At 36.0% G+C, this 22,031-nt stretch overlaps 1 protein-coding gene across 1 annotated transcript in view; it reads left to right on the top strand.

Moving 5' to 3' along the window:
- The window catches only part of KCNT2 (potassium sodium-activated channel subfamily T member 2), a 210,412-nt gene that overhangs the window by 92,303 nt on the left and 96,078 nt on the right, over window positions 1-22,031 (top strand). Inside the window, exon 13 of the mRNA XM_045536512.1 lies at window positions 11,473-11,581. Within this exon, the coding sequence (XP_045392468.1) occupies window positions 11,473-11,581 (109 nt within the window). The remainder of the gene's footprint in view (window positions 1-11,472; window positions 11,582-22,031) is intronic.

The raw sequence follows: 22,031 nt of genomic DNA, 5'->3' as shown, positions 1-22,031 counted from the left end.
AGGCAAACTGTAGCATCTTTCCTCATTGGTAAGGGAAAGATGTGGATGTATATAAATGCATATTTCTACTCATCTATTTTTATAAAAGAAAAAACTTATTATACTTGTGGGGCTATATAATTTACTGTATGCTTTCCTGAGTCATTTCATTCTGAAGTTAACAATTTTATTATATACAGCTTTATTGTATATGGTATACTTAACAAATAAGATTTTATAAATTTAAGGGGTACAATGTGATGATTTGATATACACATGTATTATGAAATAATTAACACGATCAAGTTAGTTAACATATTCATCACCTTACATAGTTCTCTTTTTTTGTATGTATGGTTAGAACATTAAAGATCTATTTTCTTAGAAAATTTCAAGTATATAATACAGTATTTTTTTTTTTTTTTTGAGACAGAGTGTCACTTTGTTGCCCGGGCTAGAGTGAGTGCCGTGGCGTCAGCCTAGCTCACAGCAGCCTCAAACTCCTGGGCTTAAGCAATCCTCCTGCCTCAGCCTCCCGAGTAGCTGGGACTACAGGCATGTGCCACCATGCCTGGCTAATTTTTTCTATATATATTTTTAGTTGTCCAGATAGTTTATTTCTATTTTTAGTAGAGACGGGGTCTCGCTCAGGCTGGTCTCGAACTCCTGACCTCGAGCGATCCACCCGCCTCGGCCTCCCAGAGGGCTAGGATTACAGGCGTGAGCCACCGCGCCCGGCCGAGTATTGTTAACTATATGGTATTTACAGCTCTGTATGACTGATAAAGAACAAGCATAGTTGCCCAAAGACTTACACACTTACAAAGGATTCAAACTTAGGCCTTGTGACTCCAGATCCAATGATCCTTTAAAACAAGTACACGACAACATTTAATAGATTTTCCTCCTTTATATTGCATTTCTACAAATGCTAGGGTAATATTTTAATGTTCATAGAATGCTTGCTTCAGATTCATTTTCCTATTTAATTGACAAGAATTTCCTGAATTAGAGTTAAAAAAAAGATTTGTAACAGAATATATACCTGGACCTTTTCACCACCCCAAATGATTCCAGTCTTGTTTACAGTATTCAGCCCCTACGAAATCCTCATTCAACCTTCTATTTTCCTTACTCATCCAGTACTATTTAAACACTCTCCTTCTACTTCCTCAAGACTTCTAATGCAATGCTATTCAAAATGTGGTCCAAAGACCAGTTTTATTCCAGAGAATTTTACCAGGTTACAACATAATAAATACAGCAATTGGGAGTAATTATTTGGAAGTTTTAATAGTACTTTGACATTGCCATGACATTCAAGTGCATAATTGTCTCTTTGGAAAGCATACAGACTGGTTTGAGTTACATCAGAATTACAGGTGAATCACGGATGGTATGCACTATATACCAGTCATGCACAATAGAACTGCATGTGTCTGCAATGGGCTGGAAATTAAAAAGAAGATAAAAGAGAAAACTGGTCCTTCATCACAAAGAACTTGAGAAACATCACCCTAATGCATCATCAGCCTAGATTCCCTACTATGCCTCAGTTCCCTTCTGTTTGTTCCCTCTTTAAACAACCTGAGCTCTACAGTCTGCCATTTCGTTCATTCAACCTCATATCAGTATACTGGTTTCCTTTGTTTTTATTTTTTTTCCATAGCTCCTGATTGAAAATAAACAAACATACAAACAAATAAAATTCCGTATAGATGGATCCTCATTTCCTGCTCCCTGACTGAGCACTGCTGGAGAACAGTCACGCAATGGGTCATGTTCGTGTTTCCCTAAACTCGTGTTCAGGCAGCTCACTGAGCCCCTTAACATTGTGGAATTTTTTTTTTCTTATCTAATCATTCTCTGACTCTTGCAGTTAATATTTCAAATTTATTGCATTTTCTAATTCTCAGAGATATGAGAAGTTAACACATGCAGATTTTCTCAAATTTTGCCATGTATTTTCCAAATGTTATTTTATTTCACTTACCACTTCCTGCTTTTTTCCTATTATAATTGGAGGATTTCTTTTCCATCTCTCTGCTGGATCCCATTGCCTTAGACCCTGTCAGCAACCTCGTAGTTTTTTTTTTCCTCTGTATTCTCAAATCACTTTCTTTGTTAATATATTTCCATAGACACTTAAATGTCTTCCTACCTTTCCAATTTTATTTTTAAGAAAATTACCTCTGTAGACTTTCTTTACATCTCAACTAACTTTTTCTTGATTATCCTTAAAACCTTAGTTTAAACATCATTTCCTTAGTGATTCTTTCCTTGACTGCCCTAGAGCAAGCAAGATGTACTTTTATATCTTCTTAGAGCACCTGCATTTATTTCTTTTTTAACATGTATTACAATATTTATTTCCTACTAATAAATCACCTAGAGCTCTTTCAAAATCACTTTGAATCAGTCACTCACATTACCTTAATCCAGCTCCAATTTTGTTTTTTGTGATTGAAAAGGAATGAAATTGATTCCAAGGGCAAACTTGCCTACATTCCCACCAGCCTTCCCTATTACCTGATGGGTGTTTGGGGAAATTGGAGGTTGTATTTTCTCAGTTGCCAGCTCACTTTAATGGCTGCTCCAGACATTTGTTCATCTGATAGCAAGTGGTAATCACTAAAGTGGCTTCAGGAGAGGGAAAACCTGCTAGACTGTGTTACCTACTTTAAGTGCTGGTTAATCACTTGTAGAGTTGTGTAGCTTTCGTAGAGTTCTTGGTTGGCAGTTTGAATTTAAATAAATAATGGATTTAGGCAGTTACTTTACTTCTCTGAACATATTATTTATATGAAAAATGTTCAACATGTTATACATCATAGAGCTTTTGTAACGTTTAATAATATATATGTATTTAGCATAAAAGCTGAAATAGTTGGAATTATTATATTAGTAATGAGAAGCTTCAATAGCATATTTTATATTATTACAAGCTAAAATGGAAAGAATACTTTTAGTTGGAACCTAAAGAAATTGGAGTTATGAGGACAATAATTTTTCAAAAAATATTGACTTATATTTTTCTGAGAATTATAAAAGAAAGGGAGTTTTATGAAATTAAAACTATTTTGGTCTATGCAGGAAATTTGACTCGCCTTTTGAGCATTTAATTAGTCTGATACATTAAAAACATTATAGCATTAAAATAAGTATTGAAGCAATTAGAAAAACGCAAACATGCTTTTTACACACAGTAAAAATGAAATATTGATGCAAAATATATCTGTTTTACAGAATATTGCGAATTTCAAACTGGTTTGGATTCTACATATTTAATCAGTGTTCTTATATTTAGATCTTGTGAAACTAAATGACTTTTAAAGGTTTACTCAAATCTATTCTTAGCCATTTAGTGTTTGAATGCCTCACAATCTTTGAATTGGCAGAATCTCTGATGTAAGTGCATGCACACACACAAATGGGTTATTTCATTGATTAAAATAACAGGATCAAAACGAAACTGGATTGATTGCTAGATATTGTTTATTTTCATATAAGAAGAGACAATGTTTGTAGCAATGAACCCCACTCATGCTTATGAAAATAACCTAATAAGCAAAGGATATGCAAAAGATTTTATAATGCAATTTGATCAGTTGGTGCAATAAACTTTTTCCTCATAAAATAAAAATGAACAGCATTTCATTTTTTTAATTGACCCTGGTTTGTGTTTCTATTTAAAAGCTCTTTTCCAAAGGATATTTGATTTCTGTAAATCAAAACCCAGGACTAGATTGGTTTAGTGCATTTTCCACTGTTTACTGCTTTCCAAAGGGCTGTTACCTAGCAACTGCATGGAAGAAGCTTCTAGTACTTTAAATCATACAAGAGCTCAGAAAATCCTGTGATGCAGACTTTTAAAAAAATGTTCTGACTTGTTAAAAAATAATTATCAATTTTATTTTTCAGAGTAAAAGGGACTTGAAAATAGCTTTGATTCATATCTATCAACAAATTTGTATCTAATTATAGTTGTTTATTTTAAAAGCTTTTAAACTGAAAATGATAAAGATAACAACAACAAAGAAACCAAGACTCTTACATAATACTACTCTTTTAAAAGTTATATCCTTGTAGAACTGTTTGCCAACCTGTTAACAGTTAGATGCTCATCCTTACATACTATTTTCTGTGTTAGTCAGACACACATATTGGTGTATACCTGAGCATTCATGCAGAATTCACCATTTTTATAAAAATGAGATCATGTTTTAATTGTATAACAGTAGAATTATGTTATAATTTTTTGCCAAGTACATTTTTAAAGTATATTATTGGCATTGTTTCAAGATAGTTTACTGAAATCTGTGTTTTTATTTCAGATAATGTTTGATTGTGTTGATATATAATACTTGTTTAGAATTCCGATTAGCATTTTACAATATGCTCATTGTGGACTTTTTCCCTGAGAAAACTCTGTGAGGTACACACTATTGGCACTCACGTCTTAGAGACGAGGCCAGCTGGGTTCAGAGGGACTGAGAAACGCGCCTGTGGCTTGGGGCCCTCAGTGGTGACATCAGCCACCTGAGCTGTGCTCCCATGCTTCCTCCACAAGCAGTGGAGGGGAAGGAATTAAATCAACACAAACAGAAACTTTCAACAGATGAGAAGAAAGTACAAGATAAAATGCAGGTTATTTTGAACTAAGAAATACTTTCTTCAACAAGGGAGGGAAGTTAGAAGCCCTAAGGAAAAAAATGGACAGATTTGATATTTGATAAGGAGTTATCTTTGTTTGCATAATCAGAGCTGGGCTTTTGCCACATATATTCTCATCAGCAAAAGGAAAGAGTTTAGGGAAAGTGGTTTTGTATATAAAAAACAATCTGAAAGTTGCACATTTCTGCACATAACCCATCAGACAAACTCTAGCCACGTGGCCATATCTGTCAAAAGGGAAGCGGGGAAATACAGTTTCTACCAGAGTGCCCACGCGTCCAGCCAAATGTGCAAGTGGGTTGAGGGGAAAGAAGAGCCTCTGCTGCTAACAGGAAATAGGGAAGAATGGTTACTGTGGGAGACAGTATTTCCCGCCACAGTTCGAGCCTTTGGCCACCCAAGTATCCATGATATGACGCTCATTTGTTTTCTGCAAGGGATACTTGAATGTCCCACCAAATGCTGCTTCCAGCTCAAAGTCTAGGATATCTGGACAATACAAAGTCAGATCTAGACACGTCTTCTAATAATCCGGCAACATATCCACAAACACATTTCCTGGCTGTTCCCACTGCCACCCCCTCCCCATATGGATATACAATGGTATAACATGATAGCTGTAATAAAATAATGATTTTTAGAGAAGAGAAAAAAAGATGCATAACACTCATTGGTCCATAATATGTCCTTGGCACATGAATTGAGAAACCTCCAATGCAGTATAGTAAATCCCATGATTAAACCGCAATTTTGCTCTTGGAGAGTAACTATATATATATATATACACACACACACACACACAGCCCCTTGGTCACTATTCTCTGTGGCCACCCCTGAAGTTGAAATTGGAGTGGATTTCTTCCAGTACTTTCCATGTGTCAGTAACCGTGCTCAAAATTCTTTTCTAGAAATGTATTTAAACTTGCCTTATTTACCGGCTTTTGTTGTCTTGCTCCAGGCTTCTTGATTATAATGATGGCTACCTTGGCATCATCTGAAACAAGTTTGGGTGGGAAGGCAGCAGGGGACAGTAATCTGATCCTTGCCACAGATATGGCTTTATTGGTATGGCTGGGAAGTCTTAATTGAAAGCTTCTGATAAAGGCTTTGTAAGGGAGTTATCTCCTGCTGTTTAAGGTACAGTTCACTTTTTCAACTCTGCAAGTGTCTAGATCCCTGGATTCTTTTTTTTTTTTTTTTTGAGACAGAGTGTCGCTTTGTTGCCCTGGCTAGAGTGAGTGCCGTGGCGTCAGCCTAGCTCACAGCAACCTCAAACTCCTGGGCTTAAGCGATCCTACTGCCTCAGCCTCCCGAGTAGCTGGGACTACAGGCATGCGCCACCATGCCCGGCTAATTTTTTCTATATATATTTTTAGTTGTCCAGATAATTTTTATTTCTATTTTTAGTAGAGACGGGGTCTCGCTCAGGCTGGTCTCGAACTCCTGACCTCGAGCGATCCACCTTGGCCTCCCAGAGGGCTAGGATTACAGGCGTGAGCCACTGTACCCGGCCGATCCCTGGATTCTTGATTAGATTTTTGATTACAAGCAAACAATGCCCTACTTAACAGAGTTCTAGTCCTGTCTCTCTCTGCTTGCAAAGTGATCGATTCTTACCTTAGATCATCTCTCTGTGGATACCTGACTAGCATCAGCAAGGCACCAGCAACACACATTAGTATTCTTGCCCTTCGAAACGTCTCTTCCCGACATGTCTCTATAGACAGGCGGTTTCTGCATACAGAGGGGAAAATGGATGGTAGGGGAAAACAGCAATTTCTTTTATGGATATACTTCTACATTATGCATTTCTATAATACTTAAATTTTATATGACTTTGTTCTATTTTTAATTAGAAAATTATTTGATAAAAATTGGTAGTTTATGACTTGAAATGTCTGAAAAAGGAAATATAAGTATCTGATAATCCTGAAAAAGTGCTCAATCTCCTAGCTCACTGTCTCTGTCTCCAACTCGTCTTGGTCATAATACCTGATGATATGGATAGCTATGAAAATGATTCTTTCAATGCCCTGCACTCATGTTTCTATAATTTCCCTCCTTTCAATATTCTTGCCAAGCATCCCAGCTCAGCAACCACTTCCAGGTCATATCCTAGCTCATGTTATCACCAATAAACGCAACCCCTCTGTAATTCCCAATCCTAGAGTCTCCCTCTCTGACCACCACTTCCTGTCTTTCTAGTTTGCACACTCTTTAATACAGACCTTCAACTATCTTTTGACACTATGGGATCTACGATTCATTTTTCCTACCACATTTTCACTATTATTTACACCCACAAGTCCTGTCTTCCCTTCTTAGCCTGTCTACATTTCACAGCACATCATTATAATCCTTAGTTTCAATTTATTCTCAGTTACTTGACCCTTTCTCCATTAGTTTTACTTGTGTGTCAGAAGTCAACCCTAGTTAAATCTAATTCTCTGGGTTTTTGGTATTAACTGCCGTGCATTTGAATGTGGCTAAAGGAAACAGAACAAACAAGGAAAAGACAACCTGCAACTTGCAATCTCCAAACTCCTCCCTAATCATCATTTCTACCTATTTCACTAAAAAAACCATAGGAAGAAAAACAAACCTTTTATAAACTTCCACCAACACATCTACCCACCAACCTGCGTTATACCCACATGTTCTGCCTTCTCCCCTGTTACTGCAGGCAAGCAGTTTTAGCAGCAATATGCCTGAGAAGGGGCACGGGAAAGGTGGTACGTTGTGTTAGTAAGATCACTCAAACTCTGATTTTCTAGGAATCCCATTTAAGGAATTTGAAATATATCCTGTATGTTTTAGGATTTATGGAAGGTCATTAATTTATTTGGCAGATCAAACAGGACTGTCCTATAGAACTATTGGTGGTAATGGAAAAGTCTCTATCTGCACTGTCCAGTGCTGCAGCCAGTAGCCACAAGTGTTATTGAGCTCTTAAAATGTGGTTCGTATGCTGGAGATACTGCATTTTGTATACTGTATTTTGTTATTTGTATTTAATTTTCTTTTATTTAAATTAAAACAGCTTCATGTGGCTACTGTATTGGACATCTTAGTTTTAGAAGTGTAATTGGCTGTCGAAGTCAAAGTAAAATATAGAGAAGTCTCTAATTTAAATGTTTTATTTGGGAATCACAGAATCACAGGGCATACATGTAAGTCGTAATGATCTTTGCTATGTCCAAAGATCAAAGAGAAGTTTAGGGGTTTTATTAAAAAGATAAATGTTCTGCTTTGTTTTGAAAGAAAGCTCATTGGCACTGTAGAAGTTTTGGGGAGCTGGCAAGCCCTGGCTGGTGAGTGATGGTGGCAGATAAAACCAGTCTTAAAGTCATGGCAGGTCTTTTCAGCAGCTACTAGGTTAAACTGGTCTTAGGGTCAGAGCAGGCCATTTTAGTAGCTGGCTTTGGGAAAATTAAATTCTTGGAGCAGGTGCCATGTGCTCTGAGTGCTTTTTACCCCTGGCTCCTCGACTCTGATTTAGGTTGATATGACAAGAGTGACCCAATTCATATAATCAGCTTTCACGAGGTAGAATGCTGAAGAGTTGGAAGTCATGGAGACCAATTAGGAAGGAAGCTGTTGCATTAGCCTAGGTGAGAGTATCAGAGTTGGAATAACAGTCCACAGCCTCTTAGCTGGAGTTCCAAAATCCTGAACACTCTAAAAAGGTTTTGTATTCTTGGTGGGAAAATATCAACTAACCTGAAATTATTTGGTAGATGATACATATTACCTTTCTAAAATCTGAATTTTTTAAAATTATGACATCTGATATCTGACCTTAAGAATTATGGATAAGGACTGGAAATCTGTAGTAAGTTGTGAGAATGGAAATGGGGAAAGAGAGAGAGAGAGAGGACTTGAGCAGTATAATCAATAAACTTTGGCCGCCATATGGTATTGAGAAATGAGGGGCAAAGTAGCATGAAACAATATTTTCAATTTTTTAATTCAGGTTAGTTCGTGGTTAGTGTTAAAAAATGTCCCAAGAGGAAGGATGGATTTGGACCTGAGAGGAGAGGTCTAAAGGTACAGTCAGTTCCATTTTGCAGATTGAGTTTTAGCTCTGTGATATACACTAATGAAGATCATTATCCAGGTGAATATTCTGTCATCTCCCTTTCTCTGTGTGTGCCATTCATATAAATCACATAGGTTTTTTTAATGAGAAGATACTTATTTTACTTTTTATCTAACAAAAGCTTTCATGATCATTATATTAATACATTAACTTATTTATCTAAGACAGTAGTTTTCATTGTATCTGACCCAATACCATCTTTTTATAATAAATATTTTGCAACACTTCCTTTAGTATCTTGGAATGAAATTCAGGATAAATATAACTATCTGTACACATAAATTTTAAATAATTAGTATAATATCCTAATTATAATATGAAGGAGAAACAGAAGGGAAATAGAAATGAAGAAGCAAGTTTTTCACTAGGGAATGCTCAGGGATGAGCACGGAAGAAAACACAATGGAAAAAAGAGATGCTTTCACCATGACATCTACAGATGATGACTGACAATGATAATATATAGTAATCACATGTCTTAAATTTATATTAATGACTCACATACTATGCTAAACAAAGTTAATTTTCTCTTAATTTACAAAGCAGTTGCATCCCTACATAATTCAGTATACACTAAAACAGTGCAAAATGCACTGTCTTTCTGTGTAAAATTGCCACCATTACTGGTAGTATGTGTACTTTTAGGTCAAAGGGCTGAGGGACACTGCAAAACTTTTAACTCACATAGAAAAAAAGGCATATGCAAATACAAAAATGATTACCTGAAGTTTATGAGTCTTTTTCTTCCTTCCAGTTTCCACTGATTAGTATAGTTTTTGAAAAATTAGCTAGTGCAACACAATCTTCCTGCAGCCATTCTCCTGCAAACTCAGATGCACACATTCATCGAGGAAAAGGAAAGGGAAAGGAATCTTTTTTGTGTTTTACTTTTTTAACTATCGAAGGAAAATGAGATAGGTGTTTTCAATGAATCACACATGCACCACATTTTCTCACATTCTGCTACAGAAGGAAATAGGGTTTGTGTGTTACAGTAAGGGAAAGTTAATAATTGCGTGCAACATTGCATATATGGTAATCATACCTTCCAACTTTTCTGTTGCAGTGGGGATTTTAAAAATTCTATCTTATGTCATAATAAATGTACATATTTATCTCAAATCATATGTTTCAATTATTAATTTGAAATTTATGGGTCCCCTGTGTAATGCTGTCATATGATTCTAAAGTAATAACATCTGGCATTTAGCAGTTTTGTTACTCTATTTTCACAGATCCGGCATACACACTCAAAAATTATTTTGAGATATATTGAAGTGGTGTTTTACAGACACTGTTCTTTTGCACATCTTCTATAGATTTCTTCTCGTTCAAAACTGGATTTAGAATCTGCTTGCCTTTCCTGTGAAACATTACATATCATGAATATATTTTTAAAATTTTCTTTAAAGATCATTATAATATGTTGACAAGCAAAAAGAGGTTTATTATTAGGAGGGCATTGTTATTTTTGAGAGTAAATACAAAGATATAACCATACTGTGTATTTCTTCTACTATATATGAAAGAGGGAAGAATAAAAAAGGAAATGAAAGCAAAAGAAAAAGTAGTGAGCTTTCTCATGTGCTAAAATAGAAGAGGACTAAGGTCACTATTTGCCAGTCTGAAGCATTTGCTAAACCATCTTCCAAGTAACCTTTCCTCGTTTCCTCATAGATTGTATGATGTATGTGTTCATTTTGTAGATCTGGCACACTGACAAATTCAATCTTCTATTTCTTAATTTAGTTAAAACTGCTATTTTCTGCTTAAGAATATGTATTTTCTTAGAATTTTCAGCATTGTCTTTATTTTGAACACCAGCTATAATTGTTTGCTTGGATAGAGAGGTTTTGTTTTGTTTTTTTCCCAAAATAAACAATATTTACTCACTTCTCTAAAAATGACTTGTGTGAAAGAGAATATCTGGCATCTGGGCTGTCGTTCCTGCGTGGTCGTGATATCCTTGGCCTGCGTAGAATCATTCTGTAGGTGTGGCCTGCACCCTCCCATACGCCGTCCCCTCCAGCTCTGTTGGTTGTTTTTATAGCATTGTATTTGAGTTGCCATGTATTATCTTTTCTGACTGGACCCTATCATGTTTTGAGTTTATGATTTTAGGTCTTGAGGTTAAAGTACAATTTCAATTTCGATTTGTTTTAGCATTAATGTTTATTGATTGATATTATAGTTTTTTTTTCATAGTTTAAAACCTGTTCTATGCTAGGCACATATTGTTGACTACATCTTTTAATAATTACTTTCTGAGATTTATGCTGTGTCATTATGACTTTGACAAATTAATGCTGTTTTAAATCAAAACTGTTATATTTCATACTATAGAATGATCAGAATTAAAGGAGACTGTATGCAGTATTTGATATATTTTTCAGATTGTACTCAAACCTGCATACAACTCAACCTCCTTGTAAAGAGGAGGCGTAGGAAGATTAAGCATTTACCAAAAGTTGCCAATTTTGTTAAGACAGAATTAGGGCTAGACCCCTAGCCCCACTCCAATCACTCAACCCGTACTCTAATACTCTTTCTTAGGAAACATATTTCATGGGGATAAAATTGCACATGTAAAAACATCTCTAAAACGAGTATGTTTATATTGAGATTTTCACAGTTTTACTCATTATGTTTTATTTTTCATATTTAAAAATATTACTCTCCCAAGGTAAATTATTCTAATTTACCTATTTTATTTCAAACAGATCATGTTGTCTGTGAAGAAGAGTTTAAATACGCCATGTTAGCTTTAAACTGTATATGCCCAGCAACATCTACACTTATTACACTACTGGTTCATACCTCTAGAGGGCAGTAAGTATATTTTTTCTTTAAGATAATGTATTTTAAATTATAAAAAAAAAATTTTAAGTGCAGCTATGTGATTTAGAAATATAGTAAGCCAAGGTATACAGCTAGATATGTACCTATATTTGTATTTGCTTCAGTTATCTTCATCTGATAGATAGATGCAGACATGTTAAGAAGACCAAAACATACAGAAAATTGACGGTGATTTGCTGTCTTTTCTCAGTAATCTTGAGATAATTTGTTGCAGCCTAAATTCTAAGTGTCTGCATCATTTGTTAAGCCTAAGGTTAGGGCATGATTTGTATTTTCAAGGTTAATACATATGTAGCAAATGAAAAGAAATCCTTTAAAACAGGAATTCTGACAGTCATTAGTATAAGATCTGAAAGCCATTTTTTTCTGTTCCTGAGGTAAGTTTTTATCTTAAAGCTATATGTATATAATTGGTCTCAAATTATGATTTTATAATTATTATGGAATAATAACAAAGTACTTTTAAAAAATTAGTTAATGCAATATAATCACTTTTTTATATGCATTTCAAGGTAGATGGGAGAAAGTTATATCATCAGAACCTTTTTTTTGTTCTTATTTGTTTATTTTGAAAGAGGTTAATGAAATACAGAAGTTGTTTTTGACTTAGATGATCAAAGAAAATATAAGCAGTGAACATAATCATTGCTCTTATTTAAAGAGACAAAAATGTACTGTGTGTCATATCTTTTCATATTTCAAACCTGATATCGCAGATGAAATGTTGATTTTCTAAGTAAATTCCACTGTGCTAGTGGTTATGATTATTTAAATTTAGTAAGTAAATTGATAGTTTTTTAAATGATGTGCCAAGTCTGATAAATCCAGAAAAAGGAAATTCTTTCTTAAGATTTCATTCTAGATGGAATAGGTTGCTAATTTAAAAATCATGAATGCCCAATGGTGTTTTAAAGTAGATTTTTACTGCCTTAGCTCTACTTGCCTAATTGGGACAGTAAGAGTTTCCCAGGAGCAATTTTATCAAAGTTCTGAATAGAAATATTTTTATTCTGTACATTGTAAGCCTTCAATTTGTGCAGAGGAAAGGATTAACAAGACTATGAAGTAAATTGTTTTTTCTTTGTAGAAGGTACTCAGCATTTTGTTACAATTAAAGTAATACAAAATTATTTTTATACCAATTAATTGAACATTCACAGAACTCATCATATATGTTCATTATTTTGCCATACGATCTTTGTACAGAATCATACACTATAATGCTGAATATCTACTCCAACTTCATTGTTGCACACATAAATAAATGTTAAAATAAGATCCACTGACACTGTTTAACATAGCTCATTAGCCATAGACTGAAATTAAATTATACTATGCAACTCTTAGTAAATATTATTTATTGACACACATATTACCTGGTGAAAAAAATTATACTTGACATAAGTTAAAAAAGAATTTCAGTGGTCCTTAGAATAAGATTTTTCTAAATATACTCCAATGAATTTTGCCTTATTAAAAAAGAAAGCAATGTTTTTGTAGACATTGTTATTATATAACTAAGGATTTTCTGTAAATAAGATTGACCTGCAAATTTATTTCATAACTGTGTCACAGTGTTATGCCCCAACATAATAAGTTTTTAATAGAAGCTTTATTGAAATTTAATTCACATACTATACAGTTCACCCATTTAAAATACACAATTCAATATACTAAAAATACATTCATAGAATTTTTCAACCATCCCCACTGTCTGATGCCAGAACCCCAGAAAGAAACTCTATACTCTTCAGCAGTCACCCAGCATTTCTCTCCCATCTTTCAGCCTTAGGCAACCACTAAACTACTTCTGTTTGTAAAGATTTGCCTATTCTGGCTATTTCGTATAAACGGAATCATACAATGTGTGTTGTTTTTGTGTTTGGGTCTTTTATTTGGCATAATGTTTCTAAGGTTCATCCATGTTATGATATGTATCAGCACTTCATTCCTTTTTACAACAGAGTAATATTCCATTGCATGGAGACATGTATAAAACATTTTATTTTTCTATGCATCAGCTGGTATGTATTTGTTTTTTTCTTAAACATTGTGAATGATGCTGCTGTTAACATTTGCATTAAGTTTTTGTGTGGCCACGCACTTTCATCTCTCTCAGATCTGTATCTAGGAGTGGATTTGCTGGGTCATATGGTCATTCTGCATAGCTCGTTCTAGGAACTGTCAGTCTTCCTAGCAGGCAGCAACCTTTTGATTCCCACCAGCAGTGCATTGGGGTTCTACTTTCTTCACATCCTCAGCACAGTTATTATCGGCCTTTTTGATGATAAATGTCCTAATGGGTGTGAAGTGGTATCTCAATGTGGCTTTGATTTGCATTTCACTGATGGCTAATAATATTGAGCAATATTTCATGTGTTTATTGGCTAATCATATATCCTCTTTGGAAAAAAAACCTACTCATATCCTTTGCCCATTTTTAATTGTTTTTTGACTATTGAGTTGTAAGAGCTCTTTACATATTCTAGATGGAAGAACCTTCCAAGATATACACCACCATCACTTGAATAAAAATAATCATCCAAACAGGAGATAATTTAACATTTTAAAAATATTTTATTACAACATTGACTAAAGTAATTTGTACTAAATCCTCAACACTATGTATTAATATTGCATAACTTTATTTTTACTTGGTAAATAATTGTACGTATTCATAGGTACCTGTGGTGTTTTGATACATATATTAATAATTATAGTGATCAGAACAGGGCAGTTAGCATATTCATCATATGCATTCATTTAATATTTGGTCAACATTCTTTTATTAACAGAATATTTATAACATCAGCAAAAATTAAAGACCTCCAATATATTAATTTAATAAGAAGAGAACAAACTTGTGAGTTGAATTAAGTAGTATGAGAAAAAATGTTGACTAATCTAGGAATTACCTTATGCAAGCATTATCAAACCACTAATTGAGAAAAATGCTATACAATAATACTCAAATTTCCTGATTTAGAAAGGAATGAACATAATATTAACAATTTGCTTTTTAATTTGATCAGGTCCCATTTATTTATTTTTGTAGCTTCTGTGATTGCTTTGGGGGTCTTCTTCATAAATTCTTTGCCTGGGCCAATGTCTGAAAGAGTCTTCCGTACATTTTCTTCTAGGATTCTTAAGGTTTCATCCCTTAGGTTTAAGTGTGTTACCCATCCAGAACTGATTTTTGTAAGAGGTGAGAGGTGGGGATCCAGTTTCAATCTTCTGCATGTAGCTATCCAGTTTTCACAGCACCATTTATTAAAAATGGATTCTTTTCCCCAGTGTGTATTTTTGTCTGCTTTGCCAAAGATTAGATGACAATATATGGATGGTTTCACCTGTGGATTCTCAGTCCTGTTCCAAAGGTCTATATCTCTATTCTTGTGCCAGTACCATGCTGTTTTAGTTACGATAGCCTTGTAGTACAGCTTGAAGTCTGGTAGACTGATACCTCCCAGTTTGTTCCTTTTGCTTAAGGTTGCTTTGGCTATACGAGGTCTTCTCTGGTTCCATATAAAGCGTAGAATTATTATTTAAGCAATGACTTAATTATAGGCTAAACAAGGGGAGGGATATTCATGGATGGGGAGGTGTTTCACCATCTTGGTTCTGACCGGTTAGAACTTGCCCTGCCTCCGTCATGTTTTGAATTCGAAACTTGGTTTTGAGATTCCTGACCCAGGCAATGCTACAGCAATGCCCAAACCAATGCCCAAAGCAGCACCTAAAGTAGTACCTGCCAGTTCTCTGTCTCAATAACTAACTCGCTCCCTCAATAATGACATTAATCCGTTCATGAGGTGGAGCTCTCATGAACTAATCATGTCTTATTAGGCCCCACCTCCCAGCTCTGTTGCATCAGGGGTTAAATTTACAACACGTGAAATTTGGGGAACACATTCAAACTATTGCAAATCTTAAGGCTTAGCTCTTGATTACTAAACATCATTCTCCTTAATAGAAGGAACCAGAGAGTGTCTTAGAATATTGATTCATCCCAGGACTGGGGCAGGGGAAATACAAGATAAACCTGGAAAATCTTGTGGTGTTAGAAAGTAAAGAATTGTTCAGAATAGCATGGGGGCTTATTAATATGACACAAGAATCAACACAAAGATCTTAATGGGCTAAGATGAAACAATTTGAGCAACAACATAAATAATGATAACATTAGAATTTAACCCATAAAATAAAAATTCAGTTACACATACTAATGTAGATCAATGATGGAATAAATTAAAAATAGGGAAGAAGGGATAGTTGTTTCTTACTGAAGAGTTGCAATTAATAAATATAGAAAGAAAAATACTGTCACCATTAGACAAACACCACAGTAGTAATTGTGATCCCTTAATGGGTAACAATATTAGTGGGTAAAAGTTTGAGGAGAACCAGGATAATTGTGTGGTTTTGACATGTCTTTCTAAGGTGTGTAATAACTGTAAAGGGAAAATTTGTGACTTTACAGTGGAGAAACGTGACAGACATTACCTTAACCAAGGGATCAACATAAACGTCATCAATAAAGATATTTTAGTGTCACATAACTTTTCATATGATTCACTAAGAAAGGTATAACGTGATTTCCTTGGTATTCTTGACAACATTTTCTAATCATAAGATAACATCAGACACACGCCTATTGAGAGCATCCTACAAAATAACTGACCAATATTCTTCAAAATTTTAAGGTAGTTCAAGACCAAGGAAGACTGAAGAATTTAAAAATCTATTTTAAAACAATTGAGTCAGCTTAACTTGAGGGTATTTTAAATATTTTGACGTGGTATTTAGGAATGTACGTATTGGGACAAAACCGAGACCAAGGCAATGGCAGGCAGGATAGTGCTTCATGACACCTGCTGCCTCGAGCCCAGATTCCACACAGACCCGAGGACCCGACCACCCCAGGCAAAGCCTCCAGTGTTTCTCCGAACATCAGGACAGTGACCTCAGATGGAAATTAGTCATGAGACCTTCCTTGTGTATTATTCCCTGACATCTGCAGATTCTCCACTTCTAAACACTGTGATAAGAGAAAAGAAAAACCTAGCTAAGAAAGACCACTAGGCAGGGAAGAAAGGAAGGAAATAGACAGGAAGAAAAGGAAACTTTTTCTCCCTTTAATCCTGAGCTCCTCACAGAGGCCCCTGGGAATCAGCTGCCATGTGGGAGGAGGAGAAAGTTTCTTAACAGTAATAAGGATTATAATTACCACACTGACTGCAAGAAAGAGAGGGGAAGGAAAGGAGGGAAGGAAGGAAGGAAGGAGGGAGGGAGGGAGGAAGGAAGGAAGGAAGGAAAGAAAGAAACCACAGGGTGGGGGAGCATGCTCGAATGAGCTATCTTTAGCTCCCTTGGAAGTTTCACACTCGAAAACTGTGACAGAGGACTGTATTTTATAATCTGGCAAATCTAGTTCAGTCACCCTCCTCCTGTATGTGGATAAAATAGAGCACCAGTGAGGATGAGAGAGGCATTTTGGTTTCCCTTTAGATGCACACACACACACACACACACACACAACTGAAAGTCTTAATATGTTTGATTGCTACAAATCGGCTAATTGCCACTTGGGGCATAGAGCTTGAACTTGAGTTGATAACACTTTCTTAAATCTGAGCCTCTATTTCCATTAGTAGAGTAATGTGTACTTTCCCAGTGGCTTCAGTCAGATTTGAAAGTATTAACAGGCTTCTCTTCCAACACCACACAGCTCCTTCCACCCCACTGCCCCAGCCACTAGCACCCTGGTGGCTCCCGACAGCAGCGAGGGGGGAGGTGCTCTATCGGGTGCAAACTGGCTGCAGGCTGCCTGTGGTCTCCTTCGCCTCTCAGGTGGAGAGTGCAGCCACCCGGCATTCAGCTGCTGACAACAGCCAGCTTCCCGGTGAGCCTTAAGCCCGTGCCTAACACACACACTGAGAACACACATCTGCTCTGCCTAGCACCCCACAGAGCTGTCCTGTGACCAGCCTCCCGGGGACCCAGCTGCCTCCCAGCCACCTCTGACAGGCTGTCCAGTTACCTCTTTCTAGTGTCTCTTGAGGCTCGCTCAGGTAAGCTTCGGGGCTTCTACATTACGAACCCATGAGAAATAGATAGATACCTTCCATGCCAATCTCCTCTTCTTGTGTGCGTGTGTGCATGCGTGCACACGCTCGTGTGTGTGTGTGTGTGTGTGTGTGTGTGTGTGTGTGTGGCAGGGGTGCTGTACCGAATCTCACCTGGCTGCCTTGACCAATTCTTTTTTCATATTTCATGCCTCAGCATCAGGTGCTGTTGAGCTAACTACATCCTGGAAAGGAATGAGAAACTTTCTGCTGCTCATACTTCCAAACTGCATGCAAAGTCCTTTTTCATATCCTTTTCTTTTCTTTCTTTCCTCTCTATTTTATGAATTTCACTTATCAAGAAACTATACAATATTAAATAGTTCGCACTTGCTCTTCTAAAACTCTTCAGCCAGGCACTAGTCTGCTCTAAGCTCATATTTTTTTTTTTTTTGGCCATAATATGATTTGCTAGGACTGCCATAAAACACAGACAAACAGACAAACAAACGCAGAATGGGTGGCTTAAACAACAGAAACTTTTTCCACGGTCCCGGAGGCTGGAAATCCTAGATCCATTTTTGGTTTCTCCGATTCCTCTCTCCTGGCTTGCAGAGGGCCACATGCCCGCCGTGTCCTCCCATGGTGTTTCCTCTGCTGCCCCCACATTCCCACTGTCCTTTCGTGCACCCACATTTCCTCTTCATGTGAGGACACCAGCCAGGTTGGATTAGCGCTCACTCTAACAGTGTCATTTTAGCTTAATTACCTCTTTTAAGGTCCTGTTTCCAAATACCGTCATATTCTGAAGTACCGGGGTCAGGGTTTCGACATATGGATAGTGGGGAGACAGACTTCAGCCGATCACACCTGTGGGGGTGGAAGGCACCATGGCTTGTACTGGAACACATCTACAAATTGTTCCTGTTTCCAGTATGCAAATAATTCTGCTTCTTTGATCATGGCAATTAAGGAAGATAATACTGTCCATATATCCCTGGTTGTCCTTTCTCCGTTTCTCTCCTGGCAAAAAAAACGAAGCAAAACAAAACACACACACACAACACCAACAAAGAACCTACTTCAATTCTGGAGATATGAATTGGAGGTAATAACAAAAAAAGAAAATAATATACTTCTTAAACATACTCTTATTTTTATTTTATATAAACTAATCTGTACTGAAAATCTACACAGAAAAGCGTTTTTAAGTGTATCCAAAAATCTATTTGACTACCTGAGAAATGTTTTCCTAAGCACACTCATTAAAAGATCAACTGGAACAGTATTCTATTAAACATTTTTTGAGAAATCTGGGTACAGCTCTAGTCTGGCAGTCCTATAGCTCAGCATTCATTATCAAATTAGATCTAAATATTTCTGCTTTATTTATTTAAGGCTCTCTATGCTCTAGTACTAATTTATTTTTGTATCTTTATCTCCTGTGATTCTTTTATATATAGCATGTTCTCCAAATTACATGATCTTAAATATACTTTGTGATTTCCGCCTTCTGCATCTTTTTTTTTAATGCTGTTTCCCCTGCCTTGAATTCATTTCTTCTGCCTTCCTAGAAGATTTTTTTAAATCAAAAATACTATCTCTTCATGAATATTTTTAAACTCCCCAATTCAGTATGATTTCTCCCTTCTATGAACTCACATAGAATTTTATTGTATTCTGCCAGGGCATGTATTATGCTCCTTTTATGTATTTTTTTTTCTACTTACTAGACTGTAGTTTCATTCAAGGTAAAGAACATGTCTTATTCATCTTTATACCTTCCATAACATTTTTTTTGCAACATAGATGCTCAATAAACATTAGTTAAATAAGTGAAGTAAAGGACGTCCTAAAGATGACTTACTGAGCCCCTGGCCTCAGATTAGTTTATGAACCATATGCACTTATATGCCTGTATCCACTTTCTCTCCTGAGTCCATTGAAATAATGACAAAGAATTAACAATGAAAATGTAAGTTTTCATCAATGAAAAAGAAGTGGAAGAGGTGAGAGATTTCAATGAATTTCTGGGAGGTGGAAAGTAAATAAAGGAATGTTTTCCGATGAAACTTTCAGCCCAGAATTTGTTTAGAGGGTGATGTATGGGGACAAAATGCCAGCCCCTGGTGAGGCTTTGGGGTTTAAGATTTCTAGAAAAAGAGAGTAAAGATCAATTAAGTTTAGAACAATGAGTTCTACCTCTTTCATTCACCAAAGAACCATTTCCCTGCAATTAAGTTCAGTCAGACATTTGCCACTGGGAATAATGAGATTTTTTCTAAAAGAATTTAAAGAATTAAAGAAAATGTCCGAAGTATATGTTAGCAGATAATTTGGAGTGTGTTACAACTGTCTGTCTGGCATTTTAGAGGCCCCAGACTGATCCCTTTCTTGCTCACAATAAGGTGAAACCTGCCATTTAGCAAATCATATTCACAGGCAACAGAAAGCCATTTATTAATAATGGCCCTATATCTCATACTCAGAATCTTGAAATATGACTCTTGTTATTTGCTGAAGATCAGCATGTGGAATGAAATGAGAGGAATATATCCAGCCAAAGGAGAGCAACTACTTCTGTTTGTATTGGGATTGCTTTGGATCTATAGGGAAGATTGGGTGTTATTAATACTCATAAACAATTTCTTTTTTTTTTTTTTTCACAAGACTAACATTTGAAAGGAGAGTCAAACATATATTTTGGAAAGAAGAGTTTCAATAAATAAGACTAAAAATACATTTAAAAGAGATTCACATGTATATTTGAAAAGTAGAGAAGTATAGGTAATAATTCAGAAGAATATTGAGGAATTGTAAAATGATAGTGATGGTTGTTCAAAGGAATAAAGTGTATTAATAGCAAAATTTTTTGTTTGTAGAGTTTTAATTTTTCAAAATATTTAACTTAAATTTTTGTTGATTATTATTCTGGAGGAGCTGATTTTCTTTTCAATATTAAGGGGGGAAAAGGCCATAACAAATAAATATACAAATCCAAAATAGCTTAAAATAATTATTATTTTCAGGAAGATTCAGACAGAATAGGAGTTGTGGTGGAAAAGTAAAAAGGAAAGCAGGCCTGTTAAAATTAGAAGAGTGATTGCTGACATTTAAAAAATTAATAAAATCTTTGGAAGATAATCTCATAGAAGTATTAAGAATTTCAGATAAAAATCGAGACAGATGGAATATATAAGCAAAAAAATTAGAAGCACAGGAGATTGACCCAGGAGAGATAATATCTGATTCAGTATCAGTTCCACAAAGAGAGGATATAGAAAATGGAGTGTAAGAAATTATAGTAGGAAGGAGGCCGGGCGCGGTGGCTCACGCCTGTAATCCTAGCTCTGGGAGGCCGAGGCGGGTGGATCGCTCGAGGTCAGGAGTTCGAGACCAGCCTGAGCAAGAGTGAGACCCCGTCTCTACCAAAAATAGAAAGAAATGATCTGGCCAACTAAAAATATATATACAAAAAAAAAAAAATTAGCCGGGCATGGTGGCGCATGCCTGTAGTCCCAGCTACTCGGGAGGCTGAGGCAGTAGGATCGCTTAAGCCCAGGAGTCTGAGGTTGCTGTGAGCTAGGCTGACGCCACGGCACTCACTCTAGCCCGGGCAACAAAGTGAGACTCTGTCTCAAAAAAAAAAAAAAAAAAGAAATTATAGTAGGAAGGAGAGAGATTCAGTGTCTGGTCTCCTGAGTATGAATCATAATAAATGAAAAATAACCACTCCTAGAGACATGTCATTGCCAAATTACAAAGCACTGACGATGAAGAAACATTTTTTTATGAAGAAAGAGGAAAAAAATCTCCATATTGATCAGAGTTCTTAAACTTTACACAAGTCTAACCATTTAGGTAGTTTTACGTATAAAGTGATTTATAAAGGAATATGGGTAGCTCACAGAGTCATTGAGGGAGCAAGAAAATTAGCCTCTGTCTAGGTTAAACAGTTTGCACTACCACACCATGCAAACAACAAAGTAAAGGACCTTTGGAACTGTACTATCTCTGCAGCCATCCACTGCAACAGAATGGATGCTCCCAGCTGTGCCCGTTTCCTCATTTAGGTCACTTGCAAAATAAACTTCTGTACTTGTGTCTGACTGATGGATCCCAGGTCACATGTGTGCACCACAGCAGAATCAGTGATTCCTAAAAGTTATGATTGAAAAGGGGTCTGAATTAGAAAATTCAGACACAATTCTCAAGAAGAGATTGGAATAAATTAAAAGCAAGATATAGAATAGTATGCCTCTGTTTGTCTTCCAGTTGGGGAAAAAAGGCAATCATGAACTCCAAGAAAACGAAAATCTGTGATAAAAAAATTAAAATATGCTGTAATACTGAGC

The sequence above is a fragment of the Lemur catta genome, chromosome 23 (assembly GCF_020740605.2).
Source record: "Lemur catta isolate mLemCat1 chromosome 23, mLemCat1.pri, whole genome shotgun sequence".
Lineage (NCBI taxonomy): Eukaryota > Metazoa > Chordata > Mammalia > Primates > Lemuridae > Lemur > Lemur catta.
The sequence above is the reverse complement of the archived record's forward strand: the minus strand, read 5'-3'. Positions and strand labels throughout refer to the sequence as shown.